This window comes from Hypanus sabinus, chromosome 8 (genome assembly GCF_030144855.1).
Source record: "Hypanus sabinus isolate sHypSab1 chromosome 8, sHypSab1.hap1, whole genome shotgun sequence".
In the NCBI taxonomy this organism is placed as follows: Eukaryota; Metazoa; Chordata; class Chondrichthyes; order Myliobatiformes; family Dasyatidae; genus Hypanus; species Hypanus sabinus.
In genome coordinates, this window is record NC_082713.1 from 132,586,408 (window position 1) to 132,611,527 (window position 25,120).

The 25,120-nt window shown below is 44.3% G+C and overlaps 2 protein-coding genes across 3 annotated transcripts in view; both read left to right on the forward strand.

The window, feature by feature from the left end:
• Window positions 1–566: 566 nt before the first annotated feature.
• Window positions 567–4,825, forward strand: LOC132397673 (uncharacterized). Its single transcript, XM_059976441.1, has 2 exons — window positions 567–2,038; window positions 4,082–4,825. The coding sequence occupies exons 1-2, from the start codon at window positions 621–623 to the stop codon at window positions 4,596–4,598; spliced, it is 1,935 nt and encodes a 644-aa protein (XP_059832424.1). The 5' UTR covers window positions 567–620; the 3' UTR covers window positions 4,599–4,825.
• Window positions 4,826–5,350: 525 nt separating this feature from the next.
• LOC132398438 (ataxin-7-like protein 1) overlaps window positions 5,351–25,120 on the forward strand; it is a 267,811-nt gene continuing 248,041 nt past the window's right edge. For both annotated transcript variants that reach the window (XM_059977870.1, XM_059977872.1), the window contains exons 1-2: window positions 5,351–5,483; window positions 5,957–6,025. In XM_059977870.1, the coding sequence (XP_059833853.1) occupies window positions 5,387–5,483; window positions 5,957–6,025 (166 nt within the window). In that variant the 5' untranslated portion in view covers window positions 5,351–5,386. The remainder of the gene's footprint in view (window positions 5,484–5,956; window positions 6,026–25,120) is intronic.

Consider the following 25,120-nt stretch of genomic DNA (forward strand, 5'->3'; position numbering starts at 1 on the left):
CTGATCTCATGTCACATCTTCCTACTGATTTGATGCCATTCTTTACCAGCAGAGCCACGCCACCCCCTCCGCCTACCTTTCTATCCCTCTGATACAATGTGTAACCTTGGACATACAGCTCCCAACTACAACCATCCTGCAGTCACAATTAAGTGATCATGATATCAGAAAATATCATACCTGACAATCTGTAAAAGTGCAACAAGATCATCCATCTTATTTCTTATGCTCCATGCATTGAGATATAACAATTTGAGTACTGTGTTTGCTACCCTTTTTTATTGTGCATCCCTAATGCACTGATATTCACTCTGCAGCTACAATTTTCTCCCCAAACTCCCCTTCTCCTCCTCATCCTTCCCCCTCCTACTCCTTCCATTCTGTGGTGAACTATGTGCCTGTCGGGACACGCCCCTGCTGACTGCTCCTGTGGCTCCTCCCACAGGCCCCCTGTATAAAGGAGACCTGCGGCCTGAAGATCGGCCTCAGTCTCCAGGACCTTGTATGATAGACACTTACTCCTGGTTCCTTCTTCCAGTCAATAAAAGCCGATATCTCGCCTACGTCTCAGTGTGAGTTATTGATGGTGCATCAATTTTATTGACTGGAAGTTTTAAAACATGGAACCCGTTTTGCGTCCGGACCGGTTGGATTTGGACCCTCAAGACCCTGACGCAGCTCTCGCTTTTGAACACTGGCTTGCATGCTTCCAATCGTACTTGGCGGAGCTTCGTGCGACTGAACCCGCCGTTATGCACAGAATCCTACTCTCGAGGGTCTCCTCCAAAGTTTACTCCTTTATCCGGGACCTGCCGACCTACGAAGTGGCACTGGACGCCCTCAAACAACAGTACCTGCGGCCGGTGAACACCGTCTACGCAAGACATCGCTTAGCTACCCGGCAACAGCGGCCTGGCGAATCGTGCGCTGAGTTTCTCCGAGCACTACAGACACTCGTCCGAGCTTGTGACTGCAAGACGCTCACGGCAGAACAGCATGCGGAGCTGCTGGTGCGAGACGCCTTTGTGACGGGACTGAGGTCAGTGTACATGCGCCAGCGGCTGCTGGAGAACTCGGATCTTACCTTAAGCTCGGCGATAGAGAAGGCCAACGCTCTAGAAGCTGCGCGGCATAACGCCGACGCTGTCCAGTCGCGCGATTCCCCGCCGGTTTCGTGGACGCCTCAGACCCCGCCACCGCCGGCTCCCGGGAGCGAATTCGCCAACGCCGCCGCCAGTCGCCATTCCACGAGCTCCCCGACCCAGACCACGGCTGTGGCCCGTAAGCAACTCGTGCTTTGTTATTTCTGTGGCCAAAAGAAACATCCTCGACGACGCTGTCCAGCGCGAGAAGCGACCTGCTCCAGCTGCGGAAAGCGGGGCCACTTCGCCAAGGTCTGTAAGTCTCAACCTCGAGCGGAGTGCAGCGCTGCGGGTGAAACGTGGGGGCCGCCATCTTGCATGCCGGGATGTGGGCGGCCATCTTTGTCGACGTCAGCACGCCCCGCCCCCGATCCTCGGATGCTGACCGGGTACCCCGGATGTGAGCTGCCATCTTTGTCGGCGTCAGCATGCCCCGCCCCCGACCCTCCGATGCTGACCGGGTACCCCGACGGCGATCCAACTCTGGCCACTGTGACTCTCGACCAAAGCGCCCCACACCAGCTTGCAAGATCCATGATGGACATCCAGGTGGAGGGGCATTGGACTGGATGCCTGTTTGACACGGGCAGCACTGGGAGTTTTATTCACCCGGACACAGTGCAACGCTGCGGACTTGCAACGCGGCCGGTCAGTCGGAGGTTCCATTTGGCCTCTGGGTCGCAGTCCGCAGACATCCGGGCGGGTTGTGTAGCGACTTTGGTGGTGCAAGGCACAGTATATCGGGACTTTGAACTGCTGGTCATGCCTAATCTGTGTGCACCTGTGCTATTGGGGCTGGACTTCCAGAGCCATCTCGAAAGTGTGACCATGGTATACGACGGGCCCCTCCCACCACTCACTGTCAAGAATCCTCAGTTTTGTGGGACTTCTTCACATACCCCCTACTGACCACACACACACGGACACACACATCCCATCCAGAACCAGGCCAACAGCTGCGCTACCGACACTTGCAGCCTCTCCACTCTCAAGATCCCTCCCCCACCGCTGTTCGCCAACCTGACCCCCGACTGTAAACCTGTGGCAACCAAAAGCAGGAGGTACAGCGCGGGGGACCGGGCCTTCATTCAGTCGGAGGTGCAGCGGCTGCTCAGGGAGGGGATCATTGAGCCGAGCACAAGCCCTTGGAGGGCCCAGGTGGTTGTTGTTCGGACTGGGCAGAAAAATAGGATGGTGGTGGACTATAGTCAAACCATCAATAGGTTTACGCAGCTTGACGCATACCCCCTACCCCGCATCGCGGATATGGTCAACCAGATTGCTCAGTATAAGGTGTACTCGACAATAGATCTGAAATCCGCTTATCACCAGCTCCCCATCTGCCCAGAGGACCGCCCCTACACCGCCTTCGAGGCGGGCGGCCGGCTCTATCACTTCCTGCGCGTCCCTTTCGGTGTCACGAATGGTGTCTCTGTCTTCCAGAGGGAAATGGACCGGATGGTGGACCAGTACCAACTGCAGGCCACATTTCCCTATCTGGATAACATCACCATCTGTGGTCATGACAGGCCAGATCACGACGCCAACCTCCAACGGTTTCTCCAAGTGGCCGCAGCTCTGAACCTTACTTATAACAGGGACAAGTGTGTTTTTGGTACCACCCGCCTTGCTATACTTGGGTATGTCGTGGAAAACGGGGTTATTGGCCCTGATCCCGAACGTATGCGCCCCCTGTTAGAGCTCCCTCTTCCCACCACTCTCAAGGCCCTCAGACGGTGCCTGGGGTTTTTTTCCTATTACGCCCAATGGGTCCCCCATTACGCAGACAAGGCTCGCCCCCTGGTCAAGTCTACCTCGTTTCCCCTCTCTGCTGAGGCCTGCGCGGCCTTCAACTGCATTAAAGCGGACATTGCCAAAGCTACGATGCATGCAGTGGACGAGACCGCTCCCTTCCAAGTGGAGTGTGATGCCTCCGATTTCGCTCTGGCTGCTACCCTTAATCAGGAAGGCAGACCAGTAGCATTCTTTTCTCGCACCCTCCAAGGCTCTGAAATTCGGCACTCCGCGGTGGAGAAAGAAGCCCAGGCCATAGTGGAGGCTGTTAGGCACTGGAGGCACTATCTTGCTGGCAAAAGATTCACTGTGCTGACCGACCAGCGCTCGGTTGCGTTCCTGTTCAGCAACCAACAGCGGGGCAAGATCAAAAATGATAAGCTTTTGCGGTGGAGGATAGAACTCTCCACCTACACCTATGATATCCTGTACCGGCCTGGCAGACTCAATGAGCCCCCTGATGCCCTATCCCGGGGAACATGTGCTAGCACACAGCTCGACCAGCTGTACGCCCTTTATGCACAACTTTGCCATCCGGGGGTCACCCGATTTTACCATTTTGTGAAAGCTCGGAACCTGCCGTACTCCCTGGAGGACATCAGGACGATGACCAGGGACTGCCAAATTTGTGCCGAGTGCAAACCGCACTTCTACTGTCCTGACACGGCACAACTTGTCAAGGCCACCCGCCCTTTTGAACGCCTGAGTGTTGACTTTAAGGGCCCCCTTCCCTCCACTGACCGCAATGTCTATTTTCTCAGTGTTATTGACGAGTTCTCACGGTTCCCCTTTGCCATCCCCTGCCCCGACACCACTGCCACGTCCGTCATAAAAGCCCTGCGCCAGCTCTTCACTCTGTTCGGGTATCCCTGCTATATCCACAGTGATAGAGGGTCCTCCTTTATGAGTGAGGAGCTGCGCCAGTACTTGCTAGCTAGGGGCATTGCTACCAGTCGGACCACGAGTTATAATCCCCGGGGTAATGGCCAGGTAGAGCGGGAGAATGCCACAGTGTGGAAGGCCACACTTTTAGCCCTCAAGTCCAAAGGGTTGCCGGTCTCTCGATGGCAGGAGGTCCTCCCTGAGGCACTGCACTCTATCCGCTCTCTGTTATGTACGTCCACCAATGCCACCCCTCACGAACGCCTATTCTCTTTTCCCAGGAAGTCTGTCACTGGGACCACCCTACCAGTTTGGCTGACGTCCCCGGGGCCAGTGCTGCTCCGGAAACATGTGAGGAGCAATAAATACTCCCCGCTGGTGGAGAGGGTTCACCTTCTCCATGCGAACCCCCAGTATGCTTACGTGGTCTTACCTGATGGGCGGGAGGACACGGTCTCCATCCGCGACCTGGCACCCGCAGGTGCAGCAGACCACTACCCTGAAGGCTCTCCGGTAACTGTGAACCCTGCACCAGAGGTGACACCGTACTCACCAGGCCCTACACAGACTCCTCCCGACACTTGTATACCGGGCGTTTCGTACACATTTATACCAGGCGCCTCGCACATGCATGAGGGATCACCGGCGCCTAGTGGGCAAGAACACGCGCAACCCCCGTCCCCTGTGCAATCGCCAATGTTGCCGGCACCTATGCGGTCACAGCCGGTGCTACGTAGATCGCAGCGACAGATTCGACCGCCTGATCGGCTTGACTTGTAAGAACCTTCGCTACATGAGGACTTTTTCAAACGAAGGGGGGGTGAATGTGGTGAACTATGTGCCTGTCGGGACACGCCCCTGCTGACTGCTCCTGTGGCTCCTCCCACAGGCCCCTGTATAAAGGAGACCTGCGGCCTGAAGATCGGCCTCAGTCTCCAGGACCTTGTATGATAGACACTCACTCCTGGTTCCTTCTTCCAGTCAATAAAAGCCGATATCTCGCCTACGTCTCAGTGTGAGTTATTGATGGTGCATCACATTCCTACCCCCTCCCAATACTCCTGCTCTCCTTCCTCCTCCCCTCATCCTTCTACACCCTACTCCCTCCTCACCCTTCCCCTCCACACTCCTCCTCCCATTCTCTCAGCTCCCCCTCCTCCCACTCACCCTTTCCTCCATCTCCCTCTTCCTCCCTGCCCCCTCCTCCTTCTCCCTTCCTCCCTCCCCTTCCCCTCTTCCTCACCCCTCCTCCCTCCCCTTCCCCTCTTCCTCACCCCTCTTCCTCACCCCTCCACCCTCCCCTTCCTCACCCCCTTCTCCTTCCCCTTTTCCTCATCCTCCTTCCTTCTTTCTCTCCCTCTCCTCCTTCCCCCTTCCTCTCCCCTCCTCCTTCCCCCTTCCTCTCCCCTCCTCCTCCTCCTTCCTCTCTCCTCCTCCTTCCCCCTCTTCCTCCCTCCCCCCAGTTCCCTCTCCCCCTCCCTCCTTCTCAATCGGTTGAAGATGGCGGAAAGAGCCGAAGGTGACGTCACTGCTTGGCGAAGGCAGCACAGCAACAAGAAGGAATAGCAATGGCGACATTGGAACGCAAAGTGCCCAGTCCTGAGGCATTTTTGGGCAAGCCCTGGTCTTGCTGGATTGATGCTGCTAAAGTGCAATGCCCGGACAGTAAGCGGCTTTCTTCTTTCTCCCGCGAGGCGGTTGTGGTGGGGGAACGCGCCTGCTCGTGCTGTGGGGCCCGGTGTCCTCCATGCTTCCCCTGTGTGTGATGGTCAGTGAGGCTGAGACTGGGGCACAGGCACCTGGCTGCCGGGGGAACTGAGCTTGGCCCTGCCCTGCCCTACCCTGCCCTGCTCTGCCAGCCGGACAGTGCCTGGGCTCTCTGCCAGACTTTCCTCCCGCCCTCCTCTCATTGTGAGAGCCGACCACAGTGGCTCTGTGTATATCTCTGTATGTCTGTGTGCGCGAAAGGATGAAAGAGTGGTCATTCCCCTCATGTGGCCCAGGTAAATGATAAACACCGGCAATAATGATCGCTACTCTGCCTAACGAGGTGTCACTGATTGAACATCACTGCCATGTTTCCTTTATTTCTTCTTTTTATTTCTCTTTTCTTTTTGTTTGCATTTACTCATGTGCAGATACAGACTCAGAAGACACTGGAAAAGAGGGTGGAAAGAACAGAGAGGTGATGAGGCTTAATAAAGAAGGTAAGTGTGGCAGTGATGCTGAAAGCACCATCGCAACGTTATCCAGTAAATACAACATGCTATACATCGTCCTCTATTACCTGCCGCCAGTCTTTGACAGGTATTGAAATGAATGAATGAATGACATACTTCTGATACTGATTGCACAATGTTTACATTGGTTGTGTGTAAGTATTACTCACAGGTCATGGAAATACTAACCCTAATGTACACAACACATTGTCTTTTATAATTCAAAGTCAAGTTTGATTTTCAGCAGCTTGTGAATCCCAATTAATCCTGACTACAACTTATGTTTTGGAAACTTATATTAATACAGATGCATTTTTAATGATGTAAACCTGGTTCATCACAGGTTTGTTTACATTTGGGAATTTTGTTATTCTGAAGTTTTGAACACCGCATTTCACTGCAATGAATGTGTGAAAAGCTTTAAGTGATCTAAATATTGGATGAATTCCATTTAATTGTTAACGTAACAAGCATCCCAGCAGGGATTTATTCATCTTGCTCATGGTCCTCCTGGTATGTATTGAATCAATAGATTAAGGGGAGCATTGACTCCTGGCCACTCAAGTCCAGGATCCGCTAGAAAATTGCATTTGCCAAAGAAAAGCATTCTGAAGTACAAAATACTGAAGTACAACAGGCATATTTGTGTTTAGTACACAGTAAAGTGGATTTTAGCTTTAATGCTGAAATTTTCATTTTTGCTATAATCTTAAAAAATAATGAAGATGTCTCGGTGATTGTCTTAAGTTTTGTGTCCTTTCATAGTTGTGATATATAATAAATGAAGTTTAGGTATTTTATGGCACTGATGTTTAAAACATTAAGTTCAATGTATTATGCATCTTATGCATCTGGAGGTTATCATCAGTTGGTGATCAGTCTCACAACTCTTTGGCATTAACATCGCAGTGACCATGTGAATTTTTTTTTGCCCTTTGTATTTCAAAATATTTTTATTGTACTGTCAATGTTCATGTTCACGAATCAGTTTAAGAAATGAAGGTTCTGAGTCAGTTTCACTGCGATGTGTATTATCACCGTATTTTCTGATAGTTTATCTTTTGGCTAAATGGAGCTGCTAAGAAAAAAGAAAAGCACCATGAATTTATAATTTTGAATGATCCTGTGTTTTGTAGCTTAAAATAAATTTTATTTGTACACGATATGTTTTAGACTTATTGTTTAGTTTTACATCCTCTTATGATTTTGTTCTGGGTGTAATTATGGTGTCTGAGTTCTTTTGACAGTTGAACTCATTAAGGTTCGATAGTTGAGACAGTGAAGGAGTCATTCTGTTTTATGAAATTCGGCTATTGCTTATTTTAAAGCATTCTCAATTTAATACTTAAAGAAAGAAATGTGGTTAAGTATCCCATAGCTAAAAATTCAAGGAGGTTTTTGGGAGAAACGATTCACAGAGAGATTGGCTAAACAAGGATGAGCTGGCATTGAAGAGGGTCCCAGAGGTTCACAAGAATGATCCTGGGAATGAAAGGGTTAACGTGTGAGCAACATTTGAAGGCTCTAGGGGAGTACTTACTGGATTTAGAAGAGTGAAGGAGGATCTCAAAAGGCCTAGATAGAATGGATGTGGGGAGGATGTTTTATAGTGTTGGAGTCTAGGAGCAGAGATCACTGCCTCAGAAAAGGACATCCCTCTAGAATAGAGATGAGGAGGAATTTTTTTAGTCAGAGGGTAGAGAATCTGTGGAATTCATTGCCACAGTCTGCTGTGGATGCCAGGTTGTCGGGTATATTTAAAGCAGAGGTTGATAGATTCTTTGATTATTAAGGGCATCAAAATAAGGAGAAAGCAGGAGAATGGGGTTGAGATGGATAACATATCAGCCAAGATGGAATGGTGGAGCAGACTTGATGTGCTGAAAGGCTAATTCCACTCCCATACCTTACGGCTAAAATTTAATATAGTTTTTTTATTAAGTAAAGGTGGATTGCTAAGAAGTCAGGCGCTTATAGCAATGCACAGCACAGAACTGGACCCTTATAGCTTACTTCATCCATACATATTGTGGCGTATATCTACTCTAATCCCATTTGCTTGAATTATGCTCATATTCCTCTACTTTCTTTTCCAAACGCCTTTCCAGAATTGTAATTGTATCTGCTACCACCACTTCCTCTGCTACCTTGTTCCAGATAAGTATCATCCTGTGTGAAGAACCTGCACTCAGATTTCCTTTCAACTGATCCCATCTCACCTTAAATCTTCGCCTGTATTTCCAGATTCTGCTGCTGTGCGGAAAATATTCTGGTTAGCTATCCTATAATTTTCATAATTATCTATTCCATAAATTTCATAATATAGTTTTGTAATTTCTGTAAGGTCTGCCCATCGCTTTGTATTTTCCATTGAGACAAACTCAGCATATCTGCTCTTTCCTTATAACTACAGCTCTCCTTTCTTTGTGCAGAAGAGATTCACCGTGTCTATTCCTACCACACTCTTGCTGTACTGTGGCACCCAATACTCTTATGAGTGGTCCAGCTATTGTTTTGGACATTGCAGCTTGACATTGCAAATTAGTACTCACGGTTCCAGCTTATAAAGGGAAACATACCAAATGTCTTTTCCATCACTTTGTCCAACTGAAAATTAATCCCATGTGCTTTTGAAAGCTCACAGGAGGAGGGGTAAGGGATAGAGTGGAGTAAGGCAGGGGATGGGGAGGTGGGGATGAGAAGGAGGAGGAGGAGGAGGAGGAGGGAATGGGGATGAGAAGAAGGAGGAGGGAGATGAAGAGGAGGAGGGAGGCAGGGAGGAGGGGATGAAAAGAAGGAGGAGGGAGGTGGGGATGAGGAGGAGGAAGAGGGAGGTGGGGATGATGATGAGGAGGAGGAGGGAGGCGGGGATGAGGTGGAGGAGGAGGGAGGTGGGGATGAGAAGGAGGTGGAGGAGGAGCGAGGTGGGGATGAGAAGAAGGAGAAGGAGGGAGGCGGGAATGAGAAGGAGGAGGAGGGAGAAGAGGGTGATGAAGGAGGGGGATGAGGAGGAGGATAGGGAGGTGGGGATGATGAATGAGGGAAGCAGGATAATGAGGAGGGATGAGGGAGGCGGGGATGATGAAATGGATGATGGAGGAGGAGATGCGGCAGAGGATGAAGGAGGCAGAAGGCGTGGGTTGATGAGCAGGAGGGTGGTGGTGAAGAAGAGAGGTGGAGGATGAGGAGGAAGAGGAGGAGGGAAGCTGGGGATGAGGAGGGAGGAAGGAGGCAGGGATGATGAGGGAGGTGGGGAGGAGGACATGGAGGCAGAGATGAGGAGGATGAGGGAGGTGGGAGGAGGAGGACTGGGGATGAGGAGGAGGATGAGGGAGGTGGGTGTGATGAGGGAGGATGGAGGTGGGGATGAGGTGGAGGAGGGAGGCGTGGGGATGAGGAGGGAGGTGGAGATGAGGAGGAAGGCAGGGGATGATGAGTAGGGAGGTGGGTATAAGGAAGGAGGAGGGGTGGGGATGAGGAGGATGAGGGAGGCGAAGGGATGAGGAGGAGGTGGGGATGAGGAAGAGGGAGGGAGGCAAGGGAGGTGGGGATGCAGAGGAGGGAGGCGGAGGATGAAGAGGAGGGAGGAGGATGGGGTGGGAGAGGAAGGACATATGAGAGGAGGATGGGGGTGGGGGAGGAAGGACATGGGAAGAGGAGAAGGAAGGAGGGAGGAAGGAGTTGGGGGAGGTGGAGGAGTAGGTAAGCGGTTGATGAGGAGCAGGAGGGAGGTGTGTGATGAGGGGACGGGGTGAGGAGGAAGAAAAGTGGAGGGAGGCAAGGGATGAGGAGGGAGGCGGGGATGAAGGGGATGCATGGGATGAGGAGATAGGCAAGGGAGAAAGGTGGAGGGAAGGTGGATGAAGAGGGAAAGAGTGAGGTAGGGATGAAGAAGATGTGGGGAAGGAGGAAGGGAGGAGGAGGAGGGAGACGGGATATGAAGAGGAGGACGCTGGGATGAAGATGAAAGAGGCAGGGGAGGAGGGAGGTGGGGGATGATAGGGAGGAGGGAGGAGGTGGGGATGAGGAGGCAGAGATGGGGAGATGGGGATGGGGTAGTGGAAGTGGGAGGCGGGAGATCAGGAGGAGGACGCGGGTGATGAAAACATGGTGTGTGATGAGGTGGACGGAGGCAGGGAGGAGGAGGACGGAGCTTGGGCGGAGGAATAAGAGGTTGGCAGGGTAAAAAGAATGAGAGGGGGTGGGGAGGAGGAAGATGGAGTCAGGGCGGGGGACAAGGGAGACTGGGGGTGGAGGGATAAGCAGGTGAGGCGGAAGGGCTAGGCGTGTGGTGAGGAGGAGTTAGTGGTGGAGGGAGACCAATGGTTAGGGCGCGGTGGGGGTGAGGGGAATGAGGGAGTGGTAGGTGGAGGAGAGGGATTGGATGGAGAGTGAGTGAGAGGGTGGATAATGAGGAGGTGGCGTGACGTGAGATTGGATAAGTGGGCGAGAGGGAACAGATGTGGTTGTCACACAGAGTAACACCCACAAAATGTTGGAGGAACTCTGCAGATTGGGCAGCATCCATGGAAATGTATAAAGAGTCGATGTTTTAGGCTGAAGCCCTTCATTGAGAGGGCCCTTTTCATACAATAAATTTACAACTGGTTTATTGCAATAATTTAGGTAAATAGTTCAAAATAGGACAATGATGTGAAAACTGATTGCTGAGGTAAATGGATGTAGCTGTATTTGGAGAAGGTCTTTACATTTTTTTACTAATGGTCCAATATTTGCTCTGATTTTGATTTTGAAATTAACAATTTGTAGTTGGGTGTAGGGAATACAGTCTTGGAATTCACTGGTGGCACAGGAATAGGTCACTTAACATAATTGTTAGCTGTGAGATGTCTAAAAAGGTATCAACAAGACAGAATGTCAGGTGTTATCGCCAACAAACCGCTAATAATTTGTAATGTAGTTTATGAGGAAAATCTGTACAAACATGGGAACTGCATACCCAAGTATGGATGGACATGCTGATCTCAGATGAAAATGTTGTTATTCTGGTACTTGACTTGACAGGTAGATGCAACCATTTAGGTAAAAGACAGTTTAATAAATAGAAACATAAAAAGACAAATCTACAGAAAGCATTTGTAATGCCACAGTCAGAGTAGTGTCTGCTATTTTAAAGATCTGCTTGTGGATTAACATTAAAATAATATCAACTATTTAATCCATTGCTACAAAAGTCATGTTAGGGATAGCAAAGTTAGTGCTAGTCGGAGCATTTTCACTGGAACAAAAATGGTTAAGGGAGTTTAAAAATTAAGACTGTAGAGAAGAGGCTTAGCTTGAAATCAGTGTTGAGCTGGTTAAAGTCCATGATAATAATGAGGAAAGTTTGTAAAATTATTTTACACAGAACATTAGAGGATGTAATTTTTTCTTCTGGCGGGGAGAGATTGGGACAAGGACTGTTACATTTTTAAAGAAAAATTGGATAAAAATGAAGTAGAATGAGGTATATGGGAGAAATCAAACCCATGTGATTAGTTTTGGCTATTTTTGGTCAGTTTGTGGCATAGACTGAATGGAGTAACTGGTCTTTTGGTACTTTAAGCCTCTAAGTAGAATTTAAATCTTTCCAAAATTTGTCCATGAAACAAATATAGAGGTTTTTATAGCCCTGTTTTAGAATTTATTGTAATAAGCAGCTTGGCAGTTTATGAATGCATTGAATTCTTTTTCATTGTGAAATACAAATAAATGTACTCTTATCAATAGATTTTTTTTACAATAACTGAAATTTGTGTTGTTTAAATTGTAGACAAAGCTTGGAAGTGTCATCGTTTTAGTTTGGAACAAAGTTATTAACATATAGGTGGTCTTTATAAGGTTATTTCTTTCTTGTCATGCAATAATTTATTTGGTAGAATACATTGAATGCAGAATTATGGAGTAAGGAAACTTTGAAGAGAACCTGTAATTTCATGTGAAAAGCTATTGAGGACAGTTGAAAGTATTGGTATCAATATTGTAAATTGTTATGTACTACCAAAGGGATAATCTGTTTTTGTCAAATGCAATCTGTCAATGCTGCAGGCAAATAATTGTGAATGAAATAATATTATATGTGTGACTCATAGACTTAGAACGTAGGATTTTAACCAAGTATTTTTAATTTGAGGAACTAAGAAAGGATCATCATACTGAATGCAGAAGACCACCAAAGTTGAAAAATCATAGAACATAGGTGGATCCAATCAAAAGGTTATTATTCCAAGTTAAATTTCAAAAGCCTGATGATTTTTTGCAGAGAGAGTGTCAGGAAAATAAAACAGAATAGCAGATAATGCAGGGATTGTGAAGTAATGTTAATGATGAGGATATTAGTTCAATGTTATTGAGGATTAAACTGGATAAAATTGGAATGTTGTCTGATTTGCTGTATTTCTCCGTGAGCTTTATTCACCTTTCTGAGAGATTTTGGATTTAAATGTGAAGAGTATCTCTTGAATAAAGGTGGTCCTTTGTTTTTTTTATATCCTGCGCTGAGAACAGTTTGAAAGTGTCAGCACCAATCTCAGTGGTAAAATTTAATACTTGGTCAAGTTTACATCCTATGTTTATATTATGTTTTGGGCACACAGATCAAGCATTGTGGATGAAATTCACATGGGGAGGAGAAACAAACCTGGCATTAGAAACATATATGGATCACGATAAATGTCTTGTGATCAGATATGCTTTTAGTTTCAGTGACAGTGGTTAAAAATTTATTTAATGCAGCCAAGCTAATGGATACCTGTATATTAAATTCAAAGGTCCGACATACATATGTTCCTACAAACAGCAGAGTTACTTTCCTCTCTCTTTCCGCTTCTAGTAATTATTTTCTAAAAATCAGACTTGTGTACTTTTGATGCCATTCCTAACAGTTCTGTGCTGGTATGATTACCCTTTTGGGTGATTTGTGTGTATTTTCTTATGGACAAAATTCACTAATGGATTATGTAACTACAGAACCTGTTTGTTACCCAAGAATGTCCTGTAGTTGTTAATTTTCATTTAGTTTGGGAAGGGTTGATTTGAGTACTACAATCAATTTTATCAGGGTTCTGTTTTGCATTATGTAGATGTGAATTTAATTTTCTGATACTAGATTTCATTTGCTTCTATCAGTATGAATGATATATTTTACATAATATAATCACAGAAAAATTAAGATGCAGTTGGAAACCATTTGGCCTACCGTGTTAGGGCTGATTGGAAATAAGCTCTCTAACTAATGCCACCTTCAAGTATTAGATCTGTAGAATTGCAAATGACAGCTATCCAACTGCACACCTCGGTGTTCAAATGTATGCTGTGTTTATGACAATAAGTTCCACAAATATACCATTATCTGAGTGAAAATTGTTTGTTATTCTCTGTTCTTTCATCAGTTATTCTAATTCAGTGTTCCCTGGCCTTTCACCCTTCAGCTAGGGGAAATAGCCATTTCTATTTCCTTTATCTAGGTTCACATCATTTTATATGCTTTAACTATATCTGCCATCAGCTTCAACTTTAGTAATTGGATAATAAAAATAATTAGTGTGACTAAGGGAAAATAGTAGTAAATTTATCTTGAATGTTGTGTAATGTCAAGCCCATCGTTGATCTGCTATTTTTGATCACTTGCAGGACAAGATTGTCTCATACCGATACCAATGGTCTCATACCATTACCAACAAAAATTGCACATATTCTCTGACCACTTCTGTCCAAATGAGGATAGCTAACTAGTCAGAGATGAAAATTGTGCTTTCTACCTTTGCTTAATTTTAATTTTTTGTCAGTTTCTGAAGGCACTGTCTTTAGTAATCGTATGGCAGGCCCTATCAAAGGTAAGCTTGCAGATTTCTTAAACTAGGGAAGCAAGACTGACATCTTTCATGGCTTCAAAGTTAGGGAGAATTCTGAATGTGCACTACTGTAGGATTGTTGGAGGAGAAAAAAGAACAGAATCTTTTTATAGCTTTTGTTCTTGATGGGTGATTATCTGTGAATTTAGAGTGATGACGTAGCTGAGGGAACCCTTTACCCAGACAAACCTCACTGATATGCTGCAATAATGACGATAATTAGTTTTAATGCTGCTGCTTCAGAGATAAATGTTAGTCTGGACACCTAGAAAATTCCCGTGTTCTTTTTCAGCATTGGCCATGGGATCTAGTGAAGACGGGAATTTATTGTTGCTTTCAACAGCTGGTAGTTCTGAAAATTCAGTACTAGAATGTCTACTTTCCAAAGCTTGCAGAGGGATTTGGACCAGCTGGAAAAATGGCAGATGGAGTTTAATACAGACAAGTGTGAGGTATTGCACTTTGGAAGGAAGGTAGAGCATACAAGGTAAATGGTAGGGCACTGAGGAGTATCACTGACGAACTGAGATGCAGAATTCCCTAAAAGTGGCATCACAAGTAGATAAGTGTCAGGAGAAAATCTAGTTTGAATAGACCCTATGAACTGTGCTGTGATTAAGAGAGAGAGAGGGAGGCATCTAGCACAACGAGAGAGAGAGAGAGAGAGAGAGAGAGAGAGAGAGAGAGAGAGAGAGAGTGAGTGTGACTGACTGCTTGGAAGATTGATGTTATGGTTTCTCTGCCAGCTTGTTTACCTTTTCCCCAAGGTCACTTGCCTGCTTGTAGAGTTCCTGTAGGAAGTGGAGGGTGGAGCAGGTTGATGGACAGCTGGTGTCCAACATGGAGAGATAAAAGCCAGGTCCGCTGTTACACAGACAGACACACCACAAGACATATAGTGCGGACGCTGGATGAGCTTTGTTGCACCCACCTGAAGGTGGGGGTTTGGAGGATTGATTCGGGGAAATCGATCAGTGGCTCACAGTGTGAAAAGACGCGACCGGTGGGGAATTATTTGTGTGTCCATCCTTGCCTGGGTGATAATTCCACCACTGAAGAAAGGTCGTACGCATCATGGTCATAGTCGATGACCACAACAGGACTTGGAAAGTCAACGGGAAGATCGATGGCATCACCTCTCATCTCTCTCTCCAATGTTACTCAACTAACTACCTTGAACTGAACTGAACTCTCTTCATCACATCGTAAGATTGTACCCATTTACCCTAGGTTTGAAAGAGCTTAGTTTTGTTCCTATTTGAGTGTGTGTGTGTGTGTGTGTAAAATTGCTAACCTGTTCATTATATTTGCATTTATATTACTGTATTGCTTAGTTACTAATAAACACTATTAGTTTATAGTAATACCAGACTCCAAAAGTGTTTTCCATTTCTGCTGGTTCTTTAACCCGGTCATGGGGTATGTGACATAGAGTAGTAAAGAAAGCTTTTGGTACATTGGCCTTTATAAATCAAAGTATTGAGTATAAGAGTTGGAATGTTATGGTGAGTTTGTATAAGGCATTGGTGAGGCCTAATTTGGAGTATTGTGTGGAGTTTTGGTCACTGAATTACAAGAAGGATATTAATAAGGTTGAAAGTGTGCAGAGAAGGTTTACAAGGATGTTACTGGGACTTGAGAAACTTGAGTTGCAGAGAAAGGTTGAATAGGTTAGGACTTTATTCCCTGGAGCATAGAAAAATGAGGGGAGATTTGATAGAGGTACAGTATATAAAATTATGATGGGCATAGATAGAGTGAATGCAAGCAGGCTTTTTCCACTGAGGTTAGGGGAGGAAAAAAACCAGAGGGCATGGGTTAAGGGTGAAGGGGGAAAAGTTTAAAGGGAATATTAAGGGGAGCTTCTTTACACAGAGAGTGGTGGGAGTGTGGAATGAGCTGCCTAATGAAGTGGTAAATGCGGGCTCACTTTTAACATTTAAGAAAAACTTGGACAGGTACATGGTTGAGAGGTGCATGGAGGGATATGGTCCAGGTGCAGGTCTGGCAGAAAAATGGTTCGGCACAGCCAGGAAGGGCTAAAAGGCCTGTTTCTGTGCGTAATGTTCTATGGTTCTATTTTTCGAATGTCAGTGATTTGAAGAAGGAACTGTACTTTATGTGCAGCTGTCAATGATGATTCATCTTAGTTGCATGATGATTTGATTCCATGCAATTCAAGTATTATTACATGACTTATGACATGAAGGACATGCAGCTTATCTAGTTCCTGATGTGCTAAATTGGCATTATCATTCCTCTTTCTGTTGATCTTAAGCCAAATGACTTATTTAAACAACATGGTCACAAGGATTGGTGATGGTAAAAATGATACTCTTGTTAAGTGCAACCCTGGGTCATGCAAATCATGAGCATTACTGCCCTGCTACTAAGTGTTCTACTGAGCAAATCCTATTGTTCAGGAAATCACAGATGTGGTTTAATTAGTTTTATGGCATGTGATTAAAGATACAGTGAAGTGGTGATTTATTTAACCCATAAAAATATAGCATGTTGACGTAATTAATCAGTGCAATATGTGGATGCATCCACTTGGTGTCATTTGCTTACGATCGTTATTCAAAAGGTTGTTTAATAACTGGCAATACTGACAGGCTTGATACCTTTGCAAACTCTTCACATCTTAATTGATTAATGAGATAACTACTGATCCATGTAATCGGGGAAAATCAGATCATCCTTTTGCAACTGACTATTAAGAACGGTTTAAAGTTCTCATCAATGAACTCGAAAGAGGGCCAAAAGAAGCTGTTGATGAACTTTTTATTCTATTTTGTATGTTTTGTACAAACATTTCAACATACAATGTTATTTGCAGGTACAGCTATCTGTCTTTGGTAAATCTGGATTATATGGTGAAAAGCATGCAGCAGTACTGTATCTGCAATGTTAGTTCAAAGTAAAATTTATATAACAGCACATACAAGTCACCACATACAACCCTGAGATTCTTTTTCCTGCGGGCTTACTCAGCAAATCTACAGAACAGTAACTGTAAACAGGATTAATGAAAGAGCAAGAGCATAGAAGACAACAAACTGTGCAAAGTCAAATATAAATAAACAACAGTTAACATGAAATAACAAGATAAAGAGTACTTAAAGTGAGATCGTTAGTTGTGTGAACATCTCAATAGATGAGTGTAGTTATCCTATTTTGTTCAAGAGCTTAATGGTTGGGGAGTAGTAACTGTTCTTCAACCTGGTGTTGTGAATCCTGAAGGTAGCAGCTATAAAAGAGCATAGCCTGGTTCTGCCCAGCCTGCTTAGTAGACGTCCACGCCTCCCTGCTTCTTTTCAGCTGTTGCTAGTAGTACCACCATTTACAATTTTAAATGTTTACTGAATAATTGGGATATAATGGAAGTTGGAAAAATTTGAGAAAAGTTCTTAGTCTGAATTTCCATTAGAAAGCTCCTGCCATTCCCCAGTCGTACAGATTAACCTCATGCCAATCCCCAGTCATACGGAGTAATTTTATTCCACTCCCCAGTACAGAGTAATTTCATTCTACTTCCCAGTCATACAGAGCAAGCTCCTATTACTCCCAGTTGTACAGAGTAATCTCATGCTACTCCCCAGTTGTACAGAGTAATCTCATGCTACTCCCCAGTAGTACAGAGTAATCTCATGCCACTCCCCAGTTGTACAGAGCAAAGTCATAAGAAAGGTCTTGCCACTCTGCAGTAGGTACTGAAAAGTGCAACAAAAATATATTGCAGCTTGCTACTCTGAAAAGTTCTGTCCACTTTTTTTGATGTACAACTGTGCACCAGTTTGGGTGTGAAGAGTTGTCATTCTGAAGCTGTTTGCTACCTCAGAGCTGTACACAATCACCATAGTAGTTAAATACCAGAGTTAGAGCAAACATGACAACTATTTCATACTTATTTTGACATATGAAAAGTGTTCTTTATTTCTGTTCTATTTTATAAGCTGTTGAATGGAATGGTGATTTCTGTACCAATATCCAATTACTTGGTTTATGAATGTTAAATCTTCCCAATAATTAAGAGTTTATATTTTTCAATAAGTGAGCTAAATGTTTTAAACAGCACAGGAGGAATTCATTGTTATAAAAATAAGATCACTTGAATTACTTTTGATTCTCTGAATAAATATTTCTAAATCACATCATTGTCCCTTAGAAGGAAAATTTTTTAGAAGTTTGAGAAGCCCAGAATTATGGAAACACTCAACAGGTCAGATGGTAGTTGTGCAGATGTGAAAACTATTAAATTTCCTGGTCCAGGGTTATTAATCAGAACTGTAAAAAGAAAAAAAGTTGGATTTATTGTCAGTGGCAAAGAAGATTGGATATCATCAGCTACTTCATTAAGATTCATTTTCATGAAGGCATTTTAGAATAGATTTTATGAAAAAATATACAGCAATAAAGACTGACAACCAGTGTGCACAAGAAGATAAATTGTGTAAATTACAATGTCTCTGGTAGAGTTCCTACATAGAGTCCCAGATCTTCAGGGCCCTTAGTCTCATGGATGTTCCAATAGCAATGCTTTACAGTGGTAGCATTCTGGTTTCAGTTGCATCTCCCTGTGACTGCATTGGCTTCCTCCCACATTCCAGAAACATGTAGGTTAGGATTAGTAAGTTGTGGACATGCTTTATTGACGCTAGAAGCATAGCGACACTTGCAGGCTGCCCAGCACATTCCTTATAGATTTGATGGAAACGACCATTTCACTGTATGTTTTGTTGTTCATGTGACAAATAAATCTAATCTTTAACTGTTTCTTTTTCTACAAATGCTGTCTGACCTGACCTTCCAGTAATTTCTGTTTCATTTCAGCTTGTGCAGGCATTTTGTTCTCCTAGTTTTACATTCAAATTAGGCAAGTATAGTTGAAATATCTTGCAAAATGTCTGTAGGCATTAACATGTTCCAATGGAGTATTTATGGTTACACCAGTTTATCGTTAAAATAAATGGATTTATTAGTAGATTTGAAGTGATTTGCTCTCATTCATTAATTACTTAACAAATAGTAGCTAACAAAACATTGGGCAAGGGACAAGACCAGTAAGAGGGTACTTGCTGAACAAGAAACCAGCTGGATCAACATGGGGGGTGGTGATGGGATGAATCTGGGAAACCTCAGGATATGGTTAAGTTCAAGGTTTGAATAGATGTTTTCTCTCCCTTTTGGTGTTACTAGTGACATGCTGTACATTCTTAGTGATGCAATCAGGCCACCATAGTCTGGCACCTTCTCACTTAAGATTCTTTCCCTCCCACACCCCCATGGAAATATTTATCGAGTAATAGAACACTACTGCACTGAAACAGGCCCCTTGGCCTATCTAGTCTGTGCCAAACATCACTCTGCCTAGTCCCACCAACCTGCGCCTGGACCATAGCTCTCCATCCATATAATTTTCCAAATTTCTTGCAGATTCTGAAAGATTCAAGATTGTTTAATGTTTTTTTTCAGTCCACAACTGTAAAAGATAATAAAACAATTGTTACTCCAGATCCAATACAGTACAAAAAACACAATAAGATGAAGAATGCAATTATAAGGTACAAGATTGTCTCTATGGAAGGTGACTATGACTGGAAATGATAAAGTAGTGATGGTGGTGGGTGGATTAGTAGGTGGAGGTGTTGATTAGCTTTACTGATTGGTCAGAGTAACTGTTTTTGAGTCTGGTGGTGCTGGCATGGATGCTCCATAGCTTCCTCCCTGATGGGAGTGGGACAAACAGTCCATGAGCAGGGTGGATGGGATCCTTCATAATATTGCTAGCTGGACTTTATCCGGCACCTATCTCATGTTCTCAATATTTATTGTTTATTTATTTACTTATTATTATTTCTTTATGCCTTTTGCATTTGCACACTTTGTTGTCTTTTGCACATTGGTTATTTGTCCATTTTGTTGGGTGCAGAATCTCAAGTCAAGTCAAGTCATTTTTTATTGTAATTTTGACCATAACTGCTGATACAGCACACAGTAAAAACGAGACAACATTTTTCAGGACCATGGTGCTACATGAAACAGTACAAAAACTACACTCAACTACGTGGAAACAACACAGGAAAAAAGCTGCACTGGGCGACAGACCTACCCAGGAGTGCACAATAAAGTGCACAAAACAGTGTAGGCATTACAATAAATAATAAACAAGACAATAGGCACAATAGAGGGCAGTAAGTCAGTGTCAGTCCAGTCTCTTGGTATTGAGGAGTCTGATAGCTTGGGGGAAGAAACTGTTACATAGTCTGGTTGTGAGAGCCCAAATGCTCCAGTGCCTTTACCCAGATGGCAGGAGGGCGGGGAGTTTGTATGAGGGGTGCGTGGGGTCCTTCATAATGCTGTTTGCCTTGCGAATGCAACGTGTAGTGTAAATGTCCTTAATGGAGGGAAGAGAGACCCTGATGATCTTCTCGGCTGACATCACTATCCGCTGCAGGGTCTTGTGATCCAAGATGGTGCAATTTCCGAACCAGGCAGTGATGCAGCTGCTCAGGATGCTCTCAATACAATCCCTGTAGAATGTGATGAGGATGGGGCATGGGAGATGGAATTCCCTCAGCCTTCACAGAAAGTAGAGATGCTGCTGGGCTTTCTTTGCTATGGAGCTTGTGTTGAGGGACCAGGTGAGATTCTCTGCCAGGTGAACACTAAGAAATTTGGTGCTCTTAACAATCTCTACCGAGGAGCTGTCGATGTTCAGTGGGGAGTGGTCGCTCTGTGCCCTCCTGAAGTCAACAACCTTTTCCTTTGTTTTGTTCACATTCAGAGACAGGTTGTTGGCTTTGCACCAGTCCATTAGCCGCTGCACCTCCTCTCTGTAAGCTGACTCATCGTTCTTGCTGGTGAGACCCACTATGGTTGCGTCATCGGCGAACTTGATGACGTGGTTTGAGCTGAGTGTTGCAGCACAGTCGTGGGTCAACAGAGTGAAGAGCAGTGGACTGAGCACACAGCCCTGGGAGGCCCCCGTGCTCAGTGTGATGGTGTTGGAGATGCTGCCTCCGATCCGGACTGACTGAGGTCTCCCAGTCGGGAAAACTAGTACCCAGTTGCAGAGGGAGGTGTTTAGGCCCAGTAAGCTCAGCTTTCCAATCAGTTTCTGAGGGATGATTGTGTTGAATGCTGAACTGAAGTCTTTGAACAGCATTCAAACGTACGTGTCTTTTTTGTCCAGGTGGGTTAGGGCCAGGTGCAGGGTGATGGCAATGGTGTCGTCTGTTGAGCGGTTGGGACGGTACGCAAACTGCAGGGGGTTCAGTGAGGGGATAGCAGGGTCTTGATGTGCCTCATGACGAGCCTCTCAAAGCACCTCATGATGATGGATGTGAGTGCAATGGGATGGTAGTCATTGAGGCAGGACACAAGACTTCTTTGGCACGGGGATGATGGTGGCGGCCTTGAAGCACGTTGGAATGGTGGCACTGCTCAGGGAGATGTTGAAGAAGTCAGTGAGAACATCTGCCATTGATTCTATTAGGGTTCTTGGGTTACTGAGTATGCCTGTAAGAAAATGAATCTCAGAGTCGTATATGGTAACGTGTATTTTGCTAATGGATTTACTTTGAATACTGCTGTGCCACTGATGTAAAGAGGGGTGTGAGTTGTACTGAAGTTATTAATCATCTCTTTTGTCTTGTTAATATTGAGAAACAGGTTATTTACCTGGCACTGGGCATCAAGTGCTTCCCCCTTCTCTCTGAGGGCCATCTCATCATTGTTCGTAATGAGCCCCACCACTGTTGTGTCATCAGTGAACTTGACCATGTGATTACTCGGGTGTTTGGATGTGTAGTCGTGTGTGAGCAGAGTGTACAGCAGTGGGCTTAACACAGCCCTGGGGGCACCTAGTACATGACAGGAATGCATTCTCTAGTTATTTTGATTTAATCACTTAATCACCCCACACCCTTGGGTAGATTTCCAACCATTTAATTCAGTCCATTTGTAAAGTGTTGCTAGCTGTAAATATGTGCTATATTTTTCTCTATAACATTTTCTTAAAACCTCCAAGTAAAACACTGTAATTGGATGATTTGGGGAGAAAGGCAGGTGAATAAATAAATAAAGACTTATAAATCTGCATTATTATATGTGGAGATCAGAAAGTCATACACTTGAAGCCTCCCATGTTCTATATTAACTTAGCTGGTCAGGGTGGATATGTACTTTGTGGGGCTGTAAATTGGTTTTGCAAATTCTAGGCTAGGATAGTAAAACTAACTCTGGCATATTTGTCATAGCAAACAATTGCACTCAGCTGTTACATGTTCTATAGCATTTGCTTACTGTTCAGATTCTTTCTAAAGGCACCTTTACTACTCAATCCTGCAAATGTGCATCAGAAAGAGAAATTTTAAAATCAAGAAAATTATATACAAAAGGATCAAGGGGTCACTGCCTTAAGGTCAGTCCAATCTGAGTGTGACCACATAGGATGATAGGATGATAATGAAGGCACATGGCTTGCCAGGCACTGAGTTCAAGGGTCGGGCAGGTATATTGCACCTTTAAAAGCTCTGGCTGGACCACATTTGGAGTATTGCACTCAATTCTGATAACTTCTTTATAAGAAGGATATGAAAGCTTTGCAGAAGGCACAGAAGAATTTTACCTGGATTAGGGAGCATGTACTATAAGAGGAGGTTGGGCAAACTGATAGTTTTCCCTCAAGATAGAAGTTTCCCTCAAGACTGATAGAAGTTTAAAAGATTTTGAAAGGCATCCAGGAAGTAAACCACTAGTCTTTTTTCCTAGGGTCAACATGTTTCCTATTAAAGGGCACGCATTTAAAGTTAAAAGGAGATGTGCAGGGTCATTTTTTTTGAACAGTGTTGATTGCCTGGAATGTGCTGCCAGGGACCAGTATGGTGGTGCAGAGATGCATGATAGAAGCATCTGAAGGCATTCGTTACACAGACAAATATGTAGAAAGTGGAGGGATATGGACTTAATAAGGGGAGGGATTAGTTAGCCATTTAATAGTTCAAGACTAGCATAGACTGAAGGGCCTGTTCCTGTGCTGTTATATTCTTAGTTCTATGTTCTTAAATTTGGTGTCAGTTGATCATGGAAATGTTTGTAAACTGTTCGTTTGCTAGTAATTGTAAAATCATGTGATCAATTAGTTGTGTCATCCCATGTACATGGTGATTTTGCTGTTTCTGCAGCTATATGCATTATGTTTTGTCTTGACCAATCTGGTAATTCATCTTTAGTTAGACCTAATGTGGGTTTAATATGATGCTATTCTCATTACCCAGATGACTTGAAGGTGAAGGAGGAATGAGAGGAATCTCAGTCCAAGACATGGAATATACTGTAATGCTCATTTTTTATGTTGAGCCACTCAATTTATTTTATAACAGTAATTTTGTCTTTGCATTGTACTGCTGCCACAAAACAACAAATTTCATTTTCTTCACAACAGTGATAATAAACCTGATTGTGATTCAATGTGTTGAAGTAGATTCTGATTGTAAAGCTAAGATTTACTTACCATGGCCCCTGCTCCTAGCACTGTTTTACTGGACTAGTATTATGAATGTGAGTTTGAATCCCAAAGGTATCGGTAGAGAATCCAAACTCAGTTTTTAAACATATGGAATTTAAAATAAGCACTTATCAGTAAAAATGACCATGAGATGAGCATAAATATCAAATACTATTGCCCTTTGCTCTTGCAGTCAATAAGAACAGTGACATAGGTAAGGACATTTGCATCTGTTGGATCACTGAGAACAGATCTTTTGCCCCGTCATCAATCACCTGCTACAAGCTAAGCTGATTCTGTCAGGTCAGTGATACTTTTCTTTGTTGTTACAGGCATCCCACCCTTCTTCCATGTTCCAGAGAAGAGTGTGTGTGTGTGGTTTGTTATGAACCCCGTAACTGGGTGACTTACCAGCAAAGATAGAGATGTCCGTTGAAGTCTGATGATACTATTTTTAACAGTATTTATTAGTATAAATGCACAAAAATAATATCAATGCAAATATACAGATAATATACGTCGTCAATACTAAACCTAAAAGTGCGGGTATAATAATAATCAATAAGAAATAAGCTCTATCGTTGTCTAGGGGATAATGTATTGTCCGATGGAAGTATAAATTTCACTGCAGTTCACACAAGCTGCCATCTTTTTGGTTGTCGCTGTGTTGCAATTGTTGGGGAGAGAGAGAGAGAAAGAGAATGGGAATATTTACCGCTACGGGTTTTGGCAACCTTCCTTTATGATTTCGATCCATCAGGTGTCTCATTGTCGTGGCTGTTCAAGTGTGGCCTCTCCATTAGCTAAACTGTTCTTCCGTGGTGAGCCCACCACCCAGGCAAGGGAGGATGCACACAAGCCCCCACCGGCTTTCGCTATAAAACGCTGTCACGGGATTTCTAGCGTTTCTCCTGGTGCATCTAAAGCAGGCATGGGCAAACTACGGCCCGCGGGCCATATGCAGAACGATGAAATTTTATTAATTAACCTTGTTAACGTTTTTCCCCGCAATTCTGGCGTTTTCCCAATAGATGGCGCACTCTATATACATTGAGCTTTGTTGAGGTGCAGGGTATTACTCCACATTTGTGCTTTACTCTTTGTTCGGCTCGAGCTATTTGTGTGAACAGGCGTTCAGCGTCATGAACATCAACAAAGCCAGCCACAGATCCAAGTTAACTGACCAACACCTCAGATCCATCCTGAGAATCGCCACAACAAAACTAAATCCAGACTTTGATGCACTGGCTAAAAAGGGAGACCAACAACACTGTTCCCACTGAAATTAAAAATAAGTTTCTTCGTTGTGTTATGTAAAAATGCATTTGAAAATATTTTTTTCAATAAGCCTTACATGTTACATGTCATTTCTGTTAAGTGATGGACATGAGTAGTGCGCAGGTGCACGTACGTTCTCAAAATAAAACATGCGCTCCAGATCAAATAACGCGCTCCGCATACTGACGCGCTGTCACTGTTCTGTCTTTGTGCTGGTCGTTGTTGAATTTTGGCACAGGGGACAATTGAATAAGAAGGAGCAGGACAAGTAGACCTGCATCTCTTACCGTTTTTGAAATAAAGACAGTCAGGAGGAGAGTGATGATGATAATATCTTGAAGGATATCAGAATTTTCAGTGCTTTAAAATAACTGTTACTATTAAAAAAAGCTGTATTTTATTCATTTAATTTTCAGTGTTTTAAAAGTCATTTCAATAAAT